Source organism: Thunnus thynnus, chromosome 23, assembly GCF_963924715.1.
Source record: "Thunnus thynnus chromosome 23, fThuThy2.1, whole genome shotgun sequence".
NCBI classification, from domain to species: Eukaryota; Metazoa; Chordata; class Actinopteri; order Scombriformes; family Scombridae; genus Thunnus; species Thunnus thynnus.
Genome location: NC_089539.1, coordinates 24,802,349 through 24,824,609, shown reverse-complemented (window position 1 = coordinate 24,824,609; position 22,261 = coordinate 24,802,349). Strand labels below are relative to the sequence as shown.

The 22,261-nt window shown below is 39.1% G+C and overlaps 1 protein-coding gene across 8 annotated transcripts in view; it reads left to right on the top strand.

Moving 5' to 3' along the window:
* The window catches only part of phf21b (PHD finger protein 21B), a 112,636-nt gene that overhangs the window by 46,468 nt on the left and 43,907 nt on the right, over positions 1-22,261 (top strand). For all 8 annotated transcript variants that reach the window (XM_067581175.1, XM_067581174.1, XM_067581180.1 and 5 more), the window contains one exon: positions 2,740-2,784. In XM_067581175.1, coding sequence (XP_067437276.1) covers positions 2,740-2,784 — 45 coding nt within the window. The remainder of the gene's footprint in view (positions 1-2,739; positions 2,785-22,261) is intronic.

Genomic DNA, 22,261 nt, shown 5'->3' with positions numbered 1-22,261 from the left:
AGAGAGAGTACCTGCTCTGGTTTTCTGTTTTGTTTTGGACTTTCATAGAGAGAAATTGCACCTAAAATAGCTGCTCAGTTTTTATGAAGCAGAAGCTGAAGGCTGGTCGGTAAACAGAAGAAGCAAAAACCAATCACTTCTCCTCCTTTGCAGAGTTTTATAACCTCTTGAATAGTAATAGTCTAATTTTATTCAAACTGTGCTCACTTATTATTGAAAAATGAGCCGCATTCAATCAGTATTTTCCTCTAAACAGGGAAATGTTTTGTTTGCAACACTGAAAAGATTTGTCTGGGAGTTTTTGTATTTGTCGTCTGTAAAACTTCACACAGGACGGCGTTAAGCTGTTTAATTAAGATTAAAATGACCACTGGAGCTCTAGAGAGGGAACTGGACAGCTAACGGAAGTCCTTCGGAGCTTTTGGAGAATATAGGAGTTTATAACCTCAACTCTAAAACTATTAACAAAACACAAACATCTTTCAGCCATCAGGAATGTGTTTCATGTTAAACAAACAGAAGGAAGTTTGCACTTGTGTCCATTTTACTTTACGTATAAACAGACTGTATGTAGACGTAGCGAGGTGTGATGTGGTTGTCTTTCACACTCACTGCGAAACACGCCTTAATAGCTAAATTGTGCTAACAGGGCAGGTGTCGTAATCAAGTAAAACTTATTGTGACAACAGTCGGACTCAGTGTGAGTCCCAGAGCCGACTGTCAATCACAGCTGTCAATCAACGCCAACACGGCAGACATCAGAGCTACTATAATATTATTAACGGAGCAATAATTTCCAAAATGACCTCCAGCACACTTATTAGAGGGTCTGAATTTACAGATTGAGACCAGAATGACTCAGTCGGGTTAAGGTCAGTCGGAGCAGCTGATGGAGGCACTTTTTGACATAATTTGGCCTGGCGGTGTTGGATATTAGCTCACCTCTTTTACATCATCATATTTGGTATTTTTAGTTTCTGTGCGTGTGCGTTTGCCTCAGATTGTCCCTTTTTTTTTGAGGAATGAATAAAGTTGAATTGAAATCGGTGCAGGTTTCAGGATGAGCTGTGAATATCTGCTGCACTGTTGCTGCTGCTGCTGTAGTATTAGAGGTCAGACCGACTGAAAATCCTCTGCAGCAGTAACACTGAACCGTCTGAACTCACACACAGAGAGTAGTAACAGCGAATGAGTCGACAGTAAAACGTCAAACACGGTGTAGACGTTGTAAAATGGTTCGGGGGGGGGAGCTTTTGCAGTTGCGGTAATCTCTCTCTGATGCAACGGCGCTCAGCTCCTGAGTGAAACTGATTTGGAAACTATCAGCACTCTGCTTATAAATTTCCCCTGTGTGAAAAGCAATGCATACAGAATGAATCCGCCTCTATTTATCTATCTGACAATCCACACACACACACACACTCTCCTCTCACTCCTATCCTAACCACCTACACTGCTGGAGGGACAAAAAAAAAAAGGAGAAGAAGAAGAAGAGATTCCCAACTCGGCTTCAGTTTTTCTGTTCCGGTCCCCAGACGTTTCTACATGTATCCATTAGATTACAGATGACAAATAGACGCAGATCTCTCACTGCCGGCTTGGGAAACGGCCTCAGCTGTGATAGCACGACGACGACGACGGCGTTTCTGCCTCCAGAGGGTTCACTTGTTGTTTGTTTAGTGTTTGTTAAAGTGCAGGGTGGGCGAGGAAGAGGAGGAGGATTCACTGCACCATAAAGTGGATCAGACACGGGAACGACGGGGAAAGTTGTGCAGCGTAAACGAGGGAAATGAGCTGCAGGGCAGAGTTTCTCAAGCTGGAAGCATTTTAGTTCAGTGTTTAACGTTTGTAGATTAGTACAGCTGAGGGTTCACAGGTGTCTGTAATCATTCCTCCGGTTCAGACTGGATGTTAAAAGATCCTTCAAATGTGCTTTCAGTTGAAGTGATGGAGTGGAAGTACGGTAACAAAAAGCTTCTATTCAGCTTCAGCAGCAGTCTGAGTTAGTCATATCAAGTGGATATCTGACACATTTACAGTCTTTTTAGCATCAAATTCCCTCTTTGTGTTTCCTCGGACAGTGTTTCCCTGTTGAGCTGCAGGTGGAAGTATAGTAACAAAAAGAGGAACTTTGGCACTAAAAAGACTGTAACGTTGAAAGATATCTACTTGATTTGACTCATTTGGACGCTGAAGCTTCATATTAGCTCAAGGACTAATCCATTGATCGACTAATTGTTGCAGCTCCGGTAAGGTTACGTTCCAAGGCTGTATTTTAGTTATTTACTGGAAGGTTTGAAAGAGATTCTCTTACTTCTGGAAGAAAACCTGCAAGTTCTGGTTTCACTTCAGCTCTCTATATGCACACTGAACAGTTAGAGATGCAATTAAAAATCTAAATATGAAAACAGTCTTTGCACAATTCTGAAGAAATTGCACGTGATTGCTGAAAGCTGAAAATGATTGTGTTGCATTGCTGAAAGCTGAATAGTATTGAAAATCTACAAAGATGAATATTTCCTGCAGGTGGGATCAAACCTGCGACCTCTTTGCTCTGCTTCCTACGTAACTAACCAGCTACGAAGCTACTTCCAAGACAAATGTTGAGATGTTGTCAATCAACTTGTTTTACAGCCTTAAAATATTCGTCTTTAAAAGTCGTTAGGTTGTCTGCTGTTGCATTTATAATGTTAAAATGTCTGAATGTTTTTACTTAATTTAGTTTCTTTCTCTTTGCAGAATCAGACGTTGTGCAAAGGCCTCAATGAACTCCAGAACGGACAGGTACGCACATGTTCTCTGCTTCTGTTTCTACCACGTTAAGTGTCTGTTTACATGGATGCAATCACACGTTGTTCACACTTGCAGACACAAAGTTCACAATATCCAACTGCTGACCTGAGTATTTGTCTTTAAAAAAAAAGGAAACCAGTATCACTGCAGGAACTTGTATGAAACGAGTCTGTGGTTGTGTTTCTGTTTCTTTCCTCTCTGGAGCTTTTAATCTAGAAACTATTAGTCTGTCTCGATATGTGCTGACGGCGTGTTTGTTGAAGTATTGCAGTAAAAGTACATAAGTATTATGAGCTTGATGTAGTTAAAGTATTGCAGTAAAAGTACATAAGTATTATGAGCTTGATGTAGTTAAAGTATTGCAGTAAAAGTACATAAGTATTATGAGCTTGATGTAGTTAAAGTATTGCAGTAAAAGTAGTGGTTTGGTCCCTCTGACTGATATATTATTATATATGACATCATTAGATTATTAATAGTGAAGCATCAGTGTTAGAGCAGCATGTTACTGTTGTAGCTGCTGGAGGTGGAGCTAGTTTACACTACTTTATATACAGTTAGCTAGTTTAGTCCACTGGTTCCCAACCTAGGGGTCGGGCCCCTCCAAAGGGTCAGCAGATAAATCTGAGGGGTGGTGAGATGATTAATGGGAGAGGAAAGAAGAAAAAACAAAGTTCTGATACACAAATCTGTTTTCAGTTTTTGGACTTTTTCTCTAATCTTTGATTTTTGCTGAAATATTGGATCATTTGAACATTTATTGAAATGAAAGCATGTGAGAAGTTTAGAGGGAAAAATCACTATTTGGTGGAGCTGTTAACAACTCATAGACATGTGAAATGTGACCCCGACTACACACTGCTTTTTGTAAGACGTCAAAAGCCAAAAAGGTTGGAAACCACTGGTTTCATCTTTAACAATGTGTTGTATTTTAAAAGCTTGTTATATTATCCATTGTGTCAAATCTTCATCTGAAAAGTAACTAAAGCTGTCAAATAAATGTAGTGGAGTAGAAAGTACAATATTTCCCTCTGAAATGTAGAAAGTAGCATCACATGGAAATACTCAAGTAAAGTACAAGTACCTCAATTGTACTTCAGTACTTGAGTGAATGTATTTAGTTACTTTACACCGCTGACTTACAGAATACGTGATAATTGTTTTGTTTAGCAGTGAAATAAGGAGTTTTTAGTTGTAAATCATGCAGATGTTCCAGTAGAGCCCCAGAATGTGTCGTCTTTAAGATGAATAAATTCCTGATGCAGCTTCCTGTTTACTTTTTATTTGTAATCTTACAAATGTGGCAAAAAAATCATATTTTTTTTATCACTGAAAATGATAAAATTGAGTCGACTCAGCTGTAATCTGACAAACTTTCTGTAAAGTTGTGACTCTTTGGCTTTGTGCCACAGAAGCTGCTCGTTCTCCAACCAAATCTCCACCTCGTCTGCTCTTACACGGATTTAGAAAAGCGTGGTGGGCAGTTTTCCTTTTGTGCCCCACAGTTCATCTCTGTCCCTTTTTTTCTAAAAGTGACAGTAAGCATTTGTGACTGCAGCAAAGTGCTGAAGAATGTAAATGGGCCTCTTCTTCTTCTTCTTCTTCTTTTGGCTTCTTTCAAAAAGCAGAGACAAAAGAGAAGAGTAAAGAAAAAAAAAACTACACACACAGCCGGAGATTCATTACATGTCAGTTTCATTTCAGAGCTGCGATTCATTACTGAGTGGAAGTCGATTTCGCTTCACATTGTGGCAGCTTTGCTTTCTTCAGGCTCCCTGCATATATTTCTCCTCCTCGCAAGGCATTTAAAAAAAAAAAAAAGAAACCTAATTAAAATGAACTTTGCGCTCTGTGATGGGTGGCTAATTGTTGCGAGGCATCGGCGTGTGTAATTGAGGCTGGATTTGTTTTACAGGTTTACCTTGTAAAAACGGGCACATTTGCATTTTTTGTTTCCAGAAGCCGTTTTTTTTTTTGAACGGCGTCCAATCGTTTTTTTTTTTTCAACACAGCATGACAGTCGTATTGTAGAAGATGTTTTTATCAGCGTACTTTTTATTCCTGTCGCCGTTAACTAAAGGAGGTAATTAAACTGCTTCTTGAGCATCTAACAGCTGTCATTTCAATAACGCTTCTCTAAAAGTTATGAGGGCTTGTTCTCAGGACGACGTCACCGCCACCTCCCACCTCCATGGCGTTGAAGCCATCGTTGAGATAAACACCACAGAGTCTTCCTCTGTTTTTTTTTTTTTTTTTGTGGCTTAAGACTCACTCAGTCGTTGCCAAGGTCTTCCTCCAGCCAAGTAATGAAGAGTACGCTGTGCAACACCTTCCTTTGTTACCTCCCTGAGGCATAATTAGACCCAGCTGGAGAGGAAGATCAATTCTGAACATCATCATACGACACGGAGTGAAGCTGTTAAATGATTCTCGGGAGACTTTTTTCGGAAGGTTCTGCGGTGTTTAACAGCCAGTCAACATCAAGAGGAGGGAGGCAGGATCCCGTCTTAATTCCCTAAACACAGTCTTTCAGGATTCAACACGCTCCTCTGACCCCTCCCTCGTCACCAGTCACCCACATTTTTTGTCTCTGCACACACACACTCCTCCTCGGGCTCTGCTGGAGGGAGGTAGGAGTATCCCAGCATGCACTGCGACACGCTGATGGACGGATGTAGAGTTCAGCAGCGACTAAACGCAAACACACAATCACATTAAGGACAATTTAGAGGCTCTGAGAGGTTCGTAGCTCCTGAATTTGATATTCAAATGTCCTCAAATATAGTAAAAAACAAGCTGTGACACATTTATTTTAAACATTAAACTTTCTGACTAAATAAGCAACAGTCACTGTGTAATGTGTTGGCCCCAAAATATTATTATATTACGTTTAATTATTATTATCATATCGGACAAGGAGATAAAACCAAAGAATATTTGGCTTTTTATCTTGAAAAGTGTCTGTAATGTAGCTATAAGCAGAAATATGTGTTTATTAATGTCAACAATTATAATTTATATATACAGCCTTCACTTATTGGTACATTATAGTGTTTTATAAATGCTAAAAAGGGGCTGAAAGTATTTACAGTGGAAATTCAATGTAAAATGACAAAAAAAAGGCAAAACGATGTCTTCTGATTGTACTCAGTGAAATTGTCAGACACAATCCTGTAAATCAGACCGTCACTTCCTGTCTTCTGTCACAGTCAATGACGTCGTCGTTCTTCATGTGAAGGACGCAGTCTTCCTGATGGCGGCCTGTGGCCGGGCGTCCACCGCGTCTCTGACTATAAATCACCACCTGCTATGAGCAAATTAAATATTGACTCCTCGTATTGACTTGTAGATCTAATTTGAAGTGATTGCGGATGAGCAATAATGGTGTAGAAAAAAAAAAAAAAGAGTGGTGGGGGCCGCTTTAATGGCGAGCTGTCGGCCACTTGTTAAGAGCGGCGTAATTGGCTGGATGGAGCGAATCATTGAGTTGGAGAGGCGACTAGTTTAGGGTGGAAGTCAAGGTCACTTTGTGTGTATTTTATTGTTCAATCAGAGCTGGACGTGTTTGAAGGAAAAAGGACAAAGTGAGAAGACGTGATCGTGAAGGTTTGTACTGGTGAGTTAATGGCTGCAGGTGTCCAGAGGGCCAATAAATGGAAGAAAATGTCTTGTGTCGACGGGAGGCCCCGTGCTGCCGTCCCAATATCCTCCATCCTCCATCCGCTGAGCCCCGCCGAGAAGCAGAACTTCCCCTGAGCGGCGGGTAGAAACTCATCTCAGAAATGAAGCGTCTCTCATTCAGATCCACTCCGTCAATATTTGCCCGCCGGCCACAAACCAAATACACTGATATTGAAAGTTGTCACACTCTGCGAGGCGAGGAGGAGGAGGAGGAGGCAGTCAGATAAAGAGAGAGAGAGAGAGAGGAGTGACGCTTCCAGTAGGCCAGCAGTTAAAGGAGCAGTCCCACATTTTGAGGAGTATCTTCAGAGTCAGATGGACATCAGAGACGCAGAGAATCCAGGACATGTTTAGCGTAGCTTAGCACAAAGACTGGAAACAGGTGGAAACTAATAGCATCGCTCCATCAAAAGAGAAGAAAATCCAACAACTCAAAAGGTCATGAACTGGATGAGAATGATGTGATTCTTCTGTTTGGTTTGGTCGGCAAAGCAGCAAATCTTCATGTTGGACTGTTTTTAGTATTCTTGCTTGAAAATGGACTGAAAGGAGAAATGAGCTTTGTGGATCAATTCAACAACAGCAGACCTTGAGTGTCCTAAACATGATTTGATTAGATTTTTTTTTTATTAATACACATATCTGGATTTTATTCTGGTGTATAACAGAAATAAAACATGTGACAGGAGAGGTGAAGACGACAAAAGTAACACAAAATGAACAGAATCAGCTGACAATCTAACTACAAACTAAATATTCAGTATGAGAGAAAATACAATAAGTTAACAGCCAATGGGGAAACTCCAACACTGGGCCGACTGGTAGGGCTGGTCCGTGGCCAGTTCAGCCAAAAAACAAATGAAAAACCATCAACTAATATATTATCAGGCTTTTTAAACGTCCAAATATCGATATCATTATTTCCCTACAACAGGATACAGTTCAAACATCACATTTGTTGTTATTATCACCATATTATGTATTTTATTTTGAAAATTACATCTGAAAAAGTGGAGGAAGAGACATTTTTGTGTTCAGATCTTTTTGAACAGAGAAAGTACCTACAGAGAGTGATGCATTATGGGTTGTTTTTAGCATTAATGTTGCTAGGCTAGCGAGTTTCTTCAGTCAGCACTGAAAGAGTTTGATGAGCTCAGTTTAACCTTAATGAAGGCTCGTTTAACGTGACTGATACACTAATGTGGGATTTATGTTCTGCTTTAATGGAAGAATTTTACAAGGATGAAGAGTCTCTTCTTCTGGGATTAATAGTATCTCAGGGAAACTTTCCCAACAGGACGAGTGTGAACGTTGTGTCTTCAAAAAGTCTTTTCTCTAAAACATCATCGTATAGACCGTTTCCTTCCTTCAGAGTGCCATTCAAGTGAATTATACAGTTACTGGGAGAAAGGAAAGGAGTCTTCATGGCTCAGCGGGCAGCGAGGTCTTCTTGTTCATGTCCGGTCCAGGTCTCGTCTCCTCTGTGATACTGAGCTTAATTACACACCATATGCCAAGTCTGGCTCCGACATTTGGTTAACCGCAGCTTCTCTGTTCAGACAAAACGCTTCATTTGCATCCAGCGTTCAGGTTTTAAACGGGCGAGCCGGCCCCGCCGTCAGCTGGACTATCTGTCCTCAGCACGTCCTGGCACGCGGCGCGTCAGTCAGGCATCACTGAGGTTATTGTATGCCGTGGTCCAGTAAATAGGAAACAAAGGTGATGACAGGCTGCATAAATAAATCTTTAAAGGAACATGGAGCACACGGCCTCAGACGGCTCTCACTGAACATGGAGAAAGAAAAGAAAACCTCAGTTATTATATTTTTAAACAAATATTTGCAGTTTCTGACCAAGATGAAGAATTAATCTCTAGATCATGATTGAATTATCTTATCTCAAAATACAAAAAAAAACAGTTTTCCTGTTGTTACAACTTAGTTTTGTAATTCCAAGATTTAAAAAAAAAAGGTTCCTTTCATCCCAAAATAATGATTTATATGCCTCGAGATGACAAACGTCTGCACTTCATGTTCATTCTAGATAACAGAGGAAAGAGATAATGAAGAGATAACGGTGTGATTGACCTTAACATGAGATAATGTGAGTTTGTCTTGATAATAATATGAACACTACAAAAAACATGTATTTTTATTTTGAAAATCTTGGATTGTGGCAATAAAGCGCTTGTAAAACATGTTAAAAGCATTAAATATCACTATCATCGTTGTTTAACTAAAACCAGCTGCTGTAGTGGAGCCGATGTGTCTTCAGGAACACGTTTCAGAGAAAAGAATGAAAATCTTTAGGATTTAAACTTATATCACTTCTATATATAAAAAGATCTTTTGACAGCCTGGAGGAAGATTGTTGGTTTGTCAGAGGGTTGTCTGGATGCAGGACTTCCTCTAAGACCTGGTTCAGGAACAGACTGCCTCTGTTTCTTCTTCATCACATCTTCAACCAGCAATGACAAACCGCAGCATCATCCTCCTCCCTGTGACATCACTACCCGCGGAGGCCCCTCCCCCCCCGCGTGGCCAAGTGTGTTGGGATGTTTCCTGTCTTGCCTCGGGCTGCGTCGCCCCTCACTACGGAGGGAGGGGGAGGGGGGGGGACAGAAAAACCTTCTTTTGTTCCCCTCGGAGTCTCCTGGGTGACTGCAGGAAGTTCTCAGATGTCTCTGAAGAGATGCAGCGCGGCTCAGTTGACAGCAGATGTTCACTCATTCCACTGATGACGACGCTGCTGCTTTTAGTCAAACAAAACTTTATTAGCAGAAGGTAGATAAACATATACAGTATATCTATATATATGCAAAGGAAATGTGAGATTCTAGCCTGTTTCTACTGCAGGAACTTTTCCCAGAAACCTTTATTTTGAAACTACCTGCTTTTCCTCCACCAGAATCAGGGTTCCTCTAACCCCCTAACCCATCATTAAGTGCACACGTTAATATCCCAGTTATGATATTATTTATATCCCTTTTATACAGGATCATTCACAGTTTCCAGGTTTCTGATCGTTCTCTGTTGGTGAAGAAAAGACCAAAACCAAATTTGTTGAAAGATTGAGAAAATCAACTAAGAAGCCACAGCAACTAAAACCAGGAAATAAAACTCCTTTTCTATCAAATAATGACCAAATAGTTCAGGAACTTTAAGTTGCTTTTGAGCTTTGCTTTTGTCTGAAGACAAAGATAAACTAGCTCATAACCAGGATGCTGCTGCTCATGTAAACGCACTCATCGGGTCTAATTTGTGTCATTTTTATGGTTGAAACTCAAATGACGAAGCTCTGGAGCGACTTAAAAGTTCCTGATGTGGGTCTTTATAATAAGGAGCTTTATTTTATTATAATTCTCATCAAGTAGTTTGAAAAAGGAAGAATTCATCAGTCAAAACGTGGATGAAGCTGCGTTTGAATGAAAGAGAGTCAAATCACCATGACTGAAGGTGAAAGGTTAGAAAACCTGTCAATCAAACTAACAGATGTTCTTTACAAAATATCTTATGAATTGAAGCTTTCTGACTCACTTTTGATCTTATTCTGTCATGAAACAATATATATACATAAATAAGAATATACTATATAAAAGTTTGAGGCACTAAAAGTAAAGTGAGGATGATTTGAATAGTTTTTATTCATCAGTTAACTTGATAGAAAGTCGAGTAAACAGCAGAAACCTTAAAGTGAATCAGTATTTGGTCTTTAAACCAGCAGCGGTTCTCCTCAGTGTTTCAGGTCGGTTGTTCCTGCGTCTTGCAGAAGTCGCCACAGTTCTTCTTCTGTCTCTTCATGTTAATCCCAGACTGACTCCATGATGTTGAGATCAGAGACCATCTGCTGCAGGACTCCTTGTTCTTCTGGTTGATGAAGATAGATCTGATCGACTCTGGATGGATGTTTGTTGTCCTGCTGCAGATGATCAGACGCCTCCTGATGCTGCTGCATTAAGGAGAAGAATCTAAACAACTAAAGGGACTAAAACTTTTGCAGATTACTGCATATATATATATATACATAATACAAAATATACACAATGCAAAACCCAAAACAAAGAACTCAGTAGAGTATTAGCTTTGTATATTTAAACATAAAGAGCTTTAAACACAAACAAGACATTATAGATACACAGATGAAGTGTCAGCCGCTCAACATAAATCACAAAAACAAAAGCGAGGTTGGTAAAAAGTCTAAATTATACACAATAACTAAATAAGGCAAGTTTATTTGTATAGCACATGTCGACAACAAGGTGATTCAAAGTGCTTTACATGCAGCATAAAAGACATTAAAACAGAATATAAATGCAACACAAGTAAAAAGACGTATAAAAACAATTAAAAAGTGTTAAATTTGGGAATAAAAAGAAGCTATAAAGGGAATAAAACAGATAAAACAAGAGAATAAAAGTAACAGTGCAGTGTAAAGTATTTGGTTTAATGAAAGGCGGCAAACAGGAAAGTCTTGTCTAGTTGCAGACTAACTCTGTACGTCAGCGCAGGTCAGACGGACACTGCTGAGGTCGGTTCAGCTTCTCTTCGCCGCGGCTTCAGGACGTCTCGGTGTTCAGATTTGGAGATTTTGGAGGTTTTCTGTCTTTGTGCGTTGAAGTGTGCGTCAGTGTTGAGTGTGTGTGTGGTATCTGCTCTTTGTGGCTGCATCTGTCTGCCTCTATTGTTTACAGGGGTCCATCTGCTGGCCTTCAGCTCGGCCCCTCCTCCCCTCCTCAGACTTCCCCCCTGATCAGGCAACAAACACCTCCTCCTCCTCCTCCTCCTCCTCCCGTCCCCTCTCGCTGTCTCTTTCCCTCTCTAGGAAGGCCAGCTGTCCTCTTCTTCCTCCCCGTCTCTCCATCACTGAGGTTTAATGTTCAGAAACATCAGAGTCCAGTTTTAGTTTTACTTTCCAAACCTTCACAACAGAATAAACTTTATTGAAACGTCAACACGCGCAGGCTTGGTGAGCTGTAAGTTACATTTATTTCATTTATTTCTTTTGTTTTTAACAGATTCATACATGTTTGAACGTCATACATAATTACATATGTGCATATATATATGTGGGAAGAAGGAGACTTAAATAGATTTAACCTTCGCGGTTATGAAATGTTTTCATCAAAGCCAGACAAGTCTAGAGCTAAAACAATTAATAATCGATTAATTGACTGACAATAAAAGGAACTTGGCAACTATTTTGATGATTGATAATAAGTTAAATACATTTTTCAGGTGAAGGAATCCAAACATTTTCTAGTTTTAGCTTCTTACTTGTGAGGATTTTCTGTCTTTTCTTTATCTTAATTGATAGTAAAATTAATATTTTTAGGTATTTGACTGAAGACGTCATGTTAAAAGAAAAACATGTACTGTTATTATTAGAACAATTATTGATAGAATAAGTGGCAGATTGATCAATAAGTATTATTTTATCAGAGTGATGCTCAGAGCTGGTTTATGTTGATTTTCACTCTGGACAAATACAGATCATGAAACGTGATAAAGGTTCTACATTCAAACATCACTGGGTTATAAATACCTCGTGTAACGTATTGACTGCTGATCAATAGTTTCAAATGACAACCGTGAGTATTGATCAGTGAAGGCAGAGCTGGAAAAAGTCATCAAATCAAGTGAAAATGATTCAGTTAATTCAAAATGTATAACGAGTCGCGGATCAGTGTTCAGTTTGTAATTATGGAAGTCCAAGAGTGACTTAATGTCGTGATCTATATAATTACTTTATCCTATAAGTTTTATTACTGTGCTGTTGTAATATAATGTGTTTTTTGTGTGTAGCTTTGTCTAATTTTGTGTACAGTTGTGAGCTTTAATACAAGTTTTCTTATTGTTCGACAAAAACTTAAACATTTTTAGCATTTTTCTATCTTTAATCAAGAAACATTTTTTACACAATTTTTATTAAATTTCTTTTTAACATATAGGAAAATTAATTATTTCTTACATAATTAAAAATAATATATACATGAAACTTGTAATACATAAAATAGAGCATTTTTTTTTATAACTGATGATTTCTTTGATTAATTGATCACTTTTCTGGCCTTTATAACATCAGAAAACACTTAAAAATGCTCATCACAACTTCCTACAGCCCAAGGTGACGTCATCAAATATATATTTTGTCCAACCAACAGTCCAAAACCCCAAAATATTTGTTTAATTATAAGGTTAAGACAAATAAAAGCAACATATTTTAACATTTGAGAACTATTACTTTAATGATTATTCATTCGAAATAGTTGCTAATTTAATTTAAATGTAATTTTCGATCGTTGCCTCTTTAACATAGAACATTCAATAATTTACAAAAGATGCTCGAAAGATAAGCGGCAAATGTTTCTATTTTTGCGTCTCACTTTTTGTCTTCTTGAGTATATTCTCAAAAATGACTCCCGAGTAACTAAAACAAGTAACAGAAAACATGAAAAATGTATTTAATACTAATTTACTCTTGTTAACTTCATACCATCAACATTTGCTAAATGTGCTATAAAGGTGTAGTAAATTAAACCAGTAGTTAAGTCGTGTGTGAGGGATTTAATAAAATTCTTAACAAATAATAAAATATCATCAGCGTAGATATTAATATTAGGAACTAAAATGGGATCACGAGTAGTCGACTGGTGGATTGATTGGCGTCAGTTAAGTTTTCCTTAAGATATCCTTTTTAATAGAGCTTCTTTTTACAGGAAAATATCAAAAAAGGTTGTTTTCTCAGTTAAAATCAAGATTAATTAGAAAGTTTTAACCAGTGACCAAGCAAAAAGGGATAAAACAAAGCACTCTCAAGATAAAATAAAGGAATATTTGCACTTTAATGTACTTTATCAGAAGTAAAAGTACTCTCAGTGTGGGTTAAATGACGCGTTGGTGTTGGCTGCAGGGTTTCAGTGTTGTCATTAGTCTAACGGTTCTCAGATAAACGTACTGGAGTAAAAAGTACTGAAATAATTCCTGAATTAAATATTTTGTAGCAGAAATTTAAAGCTTCAAAGCTACTTGGAGGAGCTCAGCCTCCTTCAACTGTAATATTTCCCTCCTAGTGACATCCGGACTTTGACTTTTAAAGTCTCGTACCTCCCTGTTCCTTCTTTGCCATCGCAGCAGGGAAGATAAAACCAACAGAAGCGTCTCATTTTGCTCAACAGATGTCCTTAATCCCGGCTAATCCAACATGTTAAACGGTTGTTTTCTCTGCAGCGAGCGCGGGGCGCCGACCCTGGCACTGAAGCTCCCCGCAGGCCAGTTGGACTCCGTCAGACCCCCTCTGGTCCTGGTCTAGTGCTCTCAGCTCTCCGCCACACTGCCAAGTAGAAGCTGAATTAATAAAGTGTCTGTTTCCGCGGCCATATGTGAGGCTATTTATGACAGCGACAGGGAATGTGAGCAGGCAGGATGTCATAGTTTTCAACAACACTTCAGTAAGCAAACCTTCTCCTCTGACTTTCTCTGCTCATTTTTTTTTTTTTTTGTTTTTCAGTACAGCCTGTAACATAATCCATCTTTCTGTTGTCATGGCGACTGCACCGATATAAAATAGTGCTTTGCTGCTCAAGAATGACCGTTTTAAGCATTTATGACCTTCGATAAAATCCCTGTTTTATACTCATGAAGTCATCTGACAACAACTGAACCGAGCCGGCGATAAATCATTCCTTTAAATTAGTCATTTGTCCTCTAAAAATTCCCAATCATTCCCTTTTTAAATAACTTTTTTTTATTCGCTCCAGTTTAGTGATTCATACGCTGAAATGACTCAATTCCTTCCCTGAAATGAATAATTTGTGGCCTCAGATGACTTTTGTTTGCCTCCTTCCTTCCTTCTCTCGGTGTGTTTCATACATGAGATCTACGACCTGAAAGCTCAGTTTTTATGAACTTTTAAAACATCCACAGTATCATCAAAGACGTTTTTACAATGAAACAGTCTGTCGGCCTATAAAATATGTTCAAGAGATGTTTAAGATGTGTTAAAGGAACAGAGACAACCTGATGCTTTTAATTTCAGTTATGTAACGGACCAAAAAAAGTCATTTAAAGGTACAAACTGCTAAACTGATGAAGTTAATTTAGCACATAAACTAAACTAAACTTAACTAAAAGAGGATGTTTATGCTAATAAGCTAAAAATGTTTTCTAAATAATTGAATTTAATGAGTTACATAAACAGTCTGTTGGACATTTAGTCAACTGGACTCATGCTACCTAATCACACTGAGTTAATTATAGAGGAAAAGTTGCTTTAATGTAAGTTATTAGGAGATTTTAGCTCACAAGAACAGAAGAACAGAATCACAGATCAGGATGAAGCTTGATTTGCTGGCAGTCAGGTTTCTAAAGCCTAATAACTTGAAATTGTTATTAAACTCAAAGTTCTTTGTGTTTTTACAGTGCAGGAGTTTGGGGAAGCCTGAAAGACAAAACTCAGGGTAAAAAAAGCCCGTTAAAAGCTTTCTGCTGCTGCTGAAGCAACGTCTTAGATTAGCATGTTGTCACTTTCAAGATATTTAAAGGAGACATTTTATGTTTTGTGGTTTTCTGTTATTTACATCCTGTTCTGATGTCGGATGTTAAAACATGAGTGAGAATGAAAGTTTGTGAAATCGCTGCCTGCAAGTCAAAAGTCAGGGCTTCAACCTGCCCTTCACACTTTGTTTGTGACGTTTATTTCTACCTTGCTGACGAGCGGATGTCAGATTGTTTGCACATGCCCATAAATGGTCGGAAGCTTCCTGAAGCTGACCAATCAGAACAGAGTGGGTTCATCAGGAGGCGGGCCTTAAAGAGACAGGAGCTAAAACGGCCTGTTTCAGACAGAGGCTGAACTGAGGGGCTGCATAAAGGACCAGGAGAAGATAAATAAGGAGTTTTTAACTGGAAATCATGCAAAGATATTCCAGTAGAGCCCCAGAATATAAATATAGAGCTGGAAATGTGTCTGCGCGTCTGAGTCTTGTAGCAGTTTCGTTCGGCTGAAGTTTCCTGGTTTGCTGTTAAAATGATGCTTCAACATCTTGTTTCAACATGTTATATAAGGAGGTCATTTCATTGTCTGAAAGCAGCAGCATCTCATATGTGTCTTTCACGCTGTTTGACGCGTGAAAACAGCAAATGAAAACTCGTCTTCGGTGTGAACGTAGCCGACAGATCAGGCGTCGTTTCAGCCATTTAATCACCACCGATAACTTCTATCGCTGCTCTTTCTGCCATCTTTCAATCCTCTTATTATCTCCGATTAGGAGAGGAGAGTTCAGATGATCAGTGGACGACGCAGCAGCAGCTCTATAATTTCTGCTCCGCTCTTCACTTAATATAGAGTTTGACCTTTCAGCGCTTTGTGATTGTTGCCACCGCTGGTCAATATTCTCAGCTCTCGCTGGAGGTGTGAGCCCCTTTCGTTCGGCAAATAAATGTCTTCATTACAGCGACGGCCCCCGAGGCACATTCCTCTCCATGATGTTCAGATCATTTCTGCTTTAGCAGGTGATTTGGTTCGGCCTCAGATAAACGACGAGGGAACGCGGCCGTGTTTCTCACACCGGGAGGAGATTAAAGACGCTCGGGTTTCACAGGTGAACGAACTCTAAGAAGCTCAGAGTGATGGAAGTTAAAAACCAAACTAAACAGATTCACCAAACTTTAACTCTGAGTCGACAAAACAGCACATCAGTCAGAAAGGTTTGGTCCCGTTTCTCTCATGAAAGGAACTTACCATGACTTTTCTTTTCCACATTTCTGGGAAGATATTTTTATGATCTGTATTGTTTCACGTATGTAACAAGAGAGTACACACCAGAACGATCAAGTTATCAATCGATCAAAAGAAAATTCATCTGCAACTATTTTGAGAGTCGATTAAATGTTTTCAAGTCATTTTTCAAGCAAAAAATTATAAAGAATTTGATGGTTTCAGGTTCTTTAATGTGAGAATTTGCTGCTTTTCTTGGTCTGAGGTTTATATTTAATGGAATGTTTTGGGGTTTTGGGGGTCATTTTTCGTTGCAGCTTCTCTTTTAGTGTCGACTTTTCCTCCTCAGACGAATATAAAAACAATTTTTAATCTAAAAGCATTTCCTTTTAGATTAAATCCAAATCCAGGACGTGCTGCTGCGGTTAGATGTCGACGTTTCCCCCCCCCTCAACAACACAAAACAGATAAAAACCTGATTGTGCATCTGTCAGACAGGAGAACTTCATCCTCCTTCAGTATGAAAACGTCACCTGCTGCTGCTGCTCTCCTGCTGGGCCTCGTCCTCGCCGGCGGCAGCAAGGTGAATCCCCGCCTCTCCCTGAGGCTGATGGGAAGTGACAGGGTCTCCATAATGAAACGAGTGTTCACACACACACACATATGAAGATGATGCCACAACACAAACTGAGCTGAGGGCCTTTACCCAACACCACCCCTCCTCCTCCTGAGAGGATTCAAATCAAGCATCTTCTTCACTTGTTTTCTTCTTCTCTTGTTGTTGTTTGCGTTTACATACCGGCTGTCCTGCTGTGTGGGGCTGCGAGCTGCAACTGTGATCGAGTGACAAGTCTCTATAGCAACATTTCTCTGTGAGCTTGTGATGCTGCGGACGTGCTCTCTCTCTCTCTCTCTCTATCTCTCTCTCTCTCGCCGGTGCTTTTAGCCTCTGAACAAACATGGCTTCAGTCTGAAATCACAGAGACAGACATGAGCCGAGCTGACACGCTATTTAACTTATAATAAAAGCGGAAGAGGAGGAGGAGGGGGAGGGGGGGTCGCCCTGCCAATAGCGAGCGTGAGACTTGATCATTTATTTTTTATTGAGAGGATACTGCGGTGAGAACAGCAGGCAGTGTCGGCGTGTCACAACAGCCTCGATTACATTTCAGTCTTTTTCCACAAAGCGACACGTCCTCACTCTGCGACTCAAACAGGCTGAAGATGTAGAAGAAGAAGAAGATCCCAGACTCACACATCTTTTATCAACTTCCATTCATCTGTGCGGCGGCAGTGGCTCTGTCACTTCTAAAAAAAAAAAACCCAATTAGCATAGATTGGCGATTGAAATCTGGATGACGATGACGATGATAGCCGGGAAGTCGCGGCAGGCCTCGGCTCTGAAGCCGGATGATTCGGTTTCTGTTTTGGGCGTTCAGGCGGTGAAATATCTTCTGGGCGCTTTGCAGAGAAAAAGTTAGAGAAGTTAATTGAGATGATAAACAAACCGGAGTTTTTGAAGCTGCTGCTGTGATTTCATGTTGTTCTCTCCTCCCAAAAAAAAAAAAAAAAAAAGAAGAGAGAAATCAAAGTACCTGAAGGCAGCAGGCCTGCAGAAAAACAAACTGATTATGGTCGGCGCTATTGATCCATTGAAGATGCTTTGTTACTAATTCTGTTTTTGTAATTATAGTCTCTATTTACTAAGTCAGCAGAGCTCCTCTTTATTATCTGTTTGTGCAACTAAACAACTATTGACTGATCATTAGGATGAAACTACCCATTATTTTACTTTTTTAGAAAATAACTCAGATGTTTGTCCAAAGTCAAACCAAAGTCTGTTTGTCCTCTTGTATCTTTCATGTCATTTTCTCTCTTTGACCATTTTCTTCTATAAATTTCCAACTTAAGGTTCCAAACCGATGTCTTAAAATGGTCAATTCTCAAATAAATACTGATATTCAGATACAAATATAATCAGTTTCCTGTATTATTATACTTCACATCTAAATTCAGAAAGTAAAATGAACATTTCCACGGAGCTACTTCATCATCCGTCGTTTCTCTCTTTAACACAAACAAAGAGGTGAAGACCCTGTTGTTTTTCATGTGTTTGTTTCTTTCTTATTATTCTTTCTTTATTATTACGCCACTTCAACCCTAAATTTGACCCCCTAAACATGCTCAAAAACTCACCAACTTTGGCACGCACATCAGGTCTGGTGAAAAACTTGATAAAATGTAAAAATTATCCCCCAAAGTGCCAAAATGTGCTCTATAGCGCCACCTATGTAACTAATATGGCCGCCACGGCCCGTAGGAATGTTGTAGAGAGATCGAACCAAAACTCAATCATTCGTCTCATCAAGACCTACAAATCATACGCTGACACCCCTGAACTAAATCCAACAGGAAGTCCGCAATATGCCCATCAAAGTACGACTTTGCGCCAATTTTAGACCCCCCAAGAAACGCTATCTCCTCCGAGGGCGTTAATGGTATCGGCTTCAAACTTGAATACAGGACTTAAGTTATTAAAACTTTGTAATAACTCGAACGGTTTATTATAAGCCCATAAGGGTGCGAGGCCCGTTTAAGCTGCTTGCAGCTTAATTTTTTTATTAACTAATTATTTCCGATCACTTCCACGTTACCGTTTTTCCGACCACAGTTAAGATGCTTTTATATTTTTCACAATCGACTAGAAGTGAATCATTGGATGAAAACATGAACTATTTTCAGCAGATTATGACATTATTTTGTTATTGTACTGACAGAGTTAGTAGAGTTTATATCAACAGTAAATTAAAACAGGAGCAGATCAGATAACATAGAGGCCTCTTATTAAAATATGATCAAATATACAAAATATAAAACAGAAGATAAGGAATAAAGTTTCAAATAAAAGTAGAAAATTAACATTAAACAACAGCTGTAATATTAAACAAAAAAAGTATTTGTTACATTTAAGCATCTGTAACCATCTACTTTTTGTTGTTAAACATCTGTAAAATCAGATTTATCATCGATCAGCTGATCAATAAATGTATTGATCGTTTCAGTGCTGGTTGTGAATATTTCCTGCCGTCGGTTCATTACAGCGATCACCAACGTGTTTCACATTCCAATGAATTCAGTTTCATATGAGTAAAATTTGACTCGGGGCGTGTTTGATTTGCATTTAAATGGATTTATTGTGCGCTGACGGTGTGACGGGCGGAGACTGACCACATGATCAGATTGTTTTTTTTTCTCTCAGAGGAAATTATGAGTTGTAGTTTAATTCTGCTGCATGAATGAAACACTGAGGGATCAAAGTTTGAACGGACGCCGTCGTCTGTTTGTTTGTTTGGCTGCGTAATGAACAATTTAATGTTGATTGTTATCTGCTGAAAGGAGCAAATAAGCAGTGATATTAACAATCAGCACTGTTTAATATGGAGAGAAACGACACTGGTCATCTCATAGCATCGAGAGTTATTGATTATCTGTCATTTCTGAAAGACAGATGCACAAAACCAAAGAGTTCATATATTGATTTTTTTCTTTTCTTTACATAAAAATGCCTCCTGTGGTTAAAAGAGCAACTGTTCTACCACTATAATCCTGCCTGTTGTTTCTTTATTTCATATGAAACTGCACATAAAGTAATTATTAAAGGGCTGTAAGCCTTGTAGGGCTGCGATTATTTTCATAATTGATTAATCTGTTAATTGTTTGCTCAATCAGTTTGGGTGTTTGTTCTATAAAATGTCAAAAAAAAGTGAAAAATGATCACTGTTTGCAACCTAAAGTGTAGAGCTGCAACATTTAGTCGATTAATCAATTAGTTCCCAACTATTGAATTAATCACCAACTATTTTAATAATCATTTAATTGTTTTGAGTCATTTTTTTAAAGAAAAAAATGCACAAATTCTCTGATTCCAGCTTCTTAAATGTGACGGTAAAGTGAAGATCTTTGAGTTGTGGACAAAACAAAACATTTGAAGACGTCGTCTTTTGGGAAACACTGATTCACATTTTTCACCATTTTATGAACCAAACAGCTGATTTAATTAATCAAGAAAATTGCAGTAGAAGCACTGAAGGGAGCTGGAGGTGGAGCTGACCGTTCTGCTGTACTTGAAGCATAAAACTCAAACTACAAGATTTCAAAAACTATAAACGATAAACGGTTAAAGTTCAGAGCCTGAAGTCTGTAGCTTTAAGGATCCTGAAGTGGTTGAGACTCTCATTTGTGTTGCTCAGACCTACAGAACTTTGTCTTGTGAGTTATTTTTTCCACTTCCTGATATGCAACATTTAAGAAAACACTGATAACAGCCAGCTGTGTTAGTGAATCATTCATCAGGTCAAACCTAATCTGAGCTCCGGAGACTTCAGGACATGAATCTCACTTTATCAGACGTGTCTTCCTGCGCTCGTCTCCGTCCTGGGAGACGCTCCGTCAACTCGATCTGAGTTAGATGACGAACCTGCGCTGTCTCACTATTACATCCCATCCTGATGGACACAACAGCGCAGGTTTTGTCGCACTGACACCATGCGACAGTTGATCAGTGCCCCCCCGCCCCCAGAAGCCAAAAACACCTCTGGACTGTTTCCCTGCTGGGTGGCAGCCATTGGTCCCGCTGCTGTTCCAACAAACACCTCCACATTCAGGGCCTCGGTCTCCCTGATGCCCCCCTTTGCCAAACTATAGGCGAAGGGCCAGACTCTGTCCTGTGTGCCCCTGTTGATAAGCTGTTCCTCTGCCAGAGGGGTGGGGGGGGTGGGGGTGGGGGCGATGGGGAGGTTTGCTTCTCTACAAAATCAGTCACCAACAACAGCAGCCGGTCTGACTCCATGTACAGTTTACAGCTTCTGGTGCTTCAGTGTTTCCCTGTTTCTGAGACGTGATACTTTCTGTTTATGTTGAAGATTCAGATTTGATGTGCAGTACGAGACAAGTTTGACTGTTGTCGGGTCAAAATAGGATCGTTTGAGGTCCTTGACACAAAAATTTAAATTTATTTCAGTCTGAAATTAATAACAGTTAATTAGGTCATTTACTGTATATCCATATCCACTAGGGATGTGCAGAGGACCTAGTATTTGTATCTGTATTTGTTGAGGCAGCAGAATTATTTGTATTCGAATAAAAGTGGAAAGAGGCTTAAAAATCCTGTTTTTGTTTTTATTGCGCTTATAATTTTAGAAAATTAAAGATGAAAATTAAATTGATGTCCAAATTAAGAAATATGCGTCATGTAGCAGGTGGATGTGACTCCCCTCATTGAGACCTGCTGATAGACGTAACAGCGGAGCAGAGGAGAGACGCTGAGATAGCGACTATAACTGACCTGCTCGCTGGTATTTGACATGTTTTGTTTTTTTCTTCCCAAAAACAAATAATTTAAAAAATATTTGTATGAAACAAATATTCATAAAAAAAACACTATTTTTGCTTTGCCGAATAACGTATTTGTATTCGGGCACACCCCTAATATCCACACACATAAAAAGGAAGTTACTCAAAAACCATGGTTGGAAACAACACAATAACACAGTTCACGTTGTTATTTTAATTATTGATTAACTGATTAGTTGTTTGGTCCATAAAATGCCCAAGATGACGTCTTCAAATGTCTTGTTTTTTCCACAAAGATATTCAGTTTACTGTTGTTGAGGACTAAAGAAACCAGAAAACATTCACATTCACAAAAATGACACAACTATTAATTGATTATCAATATAGTTGGCAATTAATTTAATAGTTTGCAACAGCCAGAGAGAGAGTGACTGAAGAGAGGGAGCGGCGGTAGGGAGAACAAAGCCGGTGGATGAGAGCAATAAAACATTATTTTCAGATTGTTTCAGGTTGTTACTTTCTAAAGCAGAAATAAATAATCATCAAACACTCAGCAGACGTTTACTGTGGAAACAGACCAACTCATGCAGCAGTGAATACAAAAAAACAACAGGACAAATTTTTCCTCATGAGTGAATGCTACGTTTCAACCGCCGCCGTCGTTTTTAGGGTCTAATTTGCTCTAATCTACCTGGTTCCTTAGATGTGGTGGAAACAGGAT